Source organism: Pyrgilauda ruficollis, unplaced genomic scaffold (assembly GCF_017590135.1).
Source record: "Pyrgilauda ruficollis isolate IOZ18807 unplaced genomic scaffold, ASM1759013v1 scaffold16218, whole genome shotgun sequence".
NCBI lineage: Eukaryota > Metazoa > Chordata > Aves > Passeriformes > Passeridae > Pyrgilauda > Pyrgilauda ruficollis.
Window position 1 is genome coordinate 1 of NW_024515008.1, and position 371 is coordinate 371.

A 371-nucleotide genomic window follows, 5' to 3' on the forward strand; every position below is an offset into this window, starting at 1 on the left:
TCGGGGAACGCCGTCAGGTGCAGATCTTGATGCGCGTGCCCCGGGCCAGCACGCGGAAGAAGGGGAAGACGCGCTCGCGGCAGCGGATGTGGAAGGTGTGGATGTGGCTCATGCTCTCGGCGTTGTAGAAGCACAGCTGCCCGCGCTCGTAGTCCAGGTAGACGCCGAAGCGCCGCGGCTGCTCGCCGGGCGCCAGCGCCGTCTGCTCCGTGGCCGTCAGCGCCTGGTACTTCTTGCCGCTGGTGCCCACCGCCCAGATCTCCCTCTTCGGGGGTCCCGCCGCGCCCTTGTGCCGCTGCCGGGCGCTCTCCCGCGCGGCGCCCACCGCCCAGCCGCGCCGGCCGCCCACCTCCACCTCCCAGTAGTGGCGG

General features: G+C 72.5%; 1 protein-coding gene across 1 annotated transcript; it reads right to left on the bottom strand.

Annotated features, from left to right (window-relative positions):
- Positions 1 to 6: 6 nt before the first annotated feature.
- LOC121351256 (E3 ubiquitin-protein ligase TRIM41-like) lies at positions 7 to 367 on the bottom strand (the record flags this gene model as incomplete). The annotated part of the gene is made up of 1 exon (XM_041463243.1): positions 7 to 367. A coding segment is annotated over one exon (354 nt), but the record flags the coding sequence as incomplete, so codon positions are not given.
- Between the last annotated feature and the right edge of the window lie 4 nt (positions 368 to 371).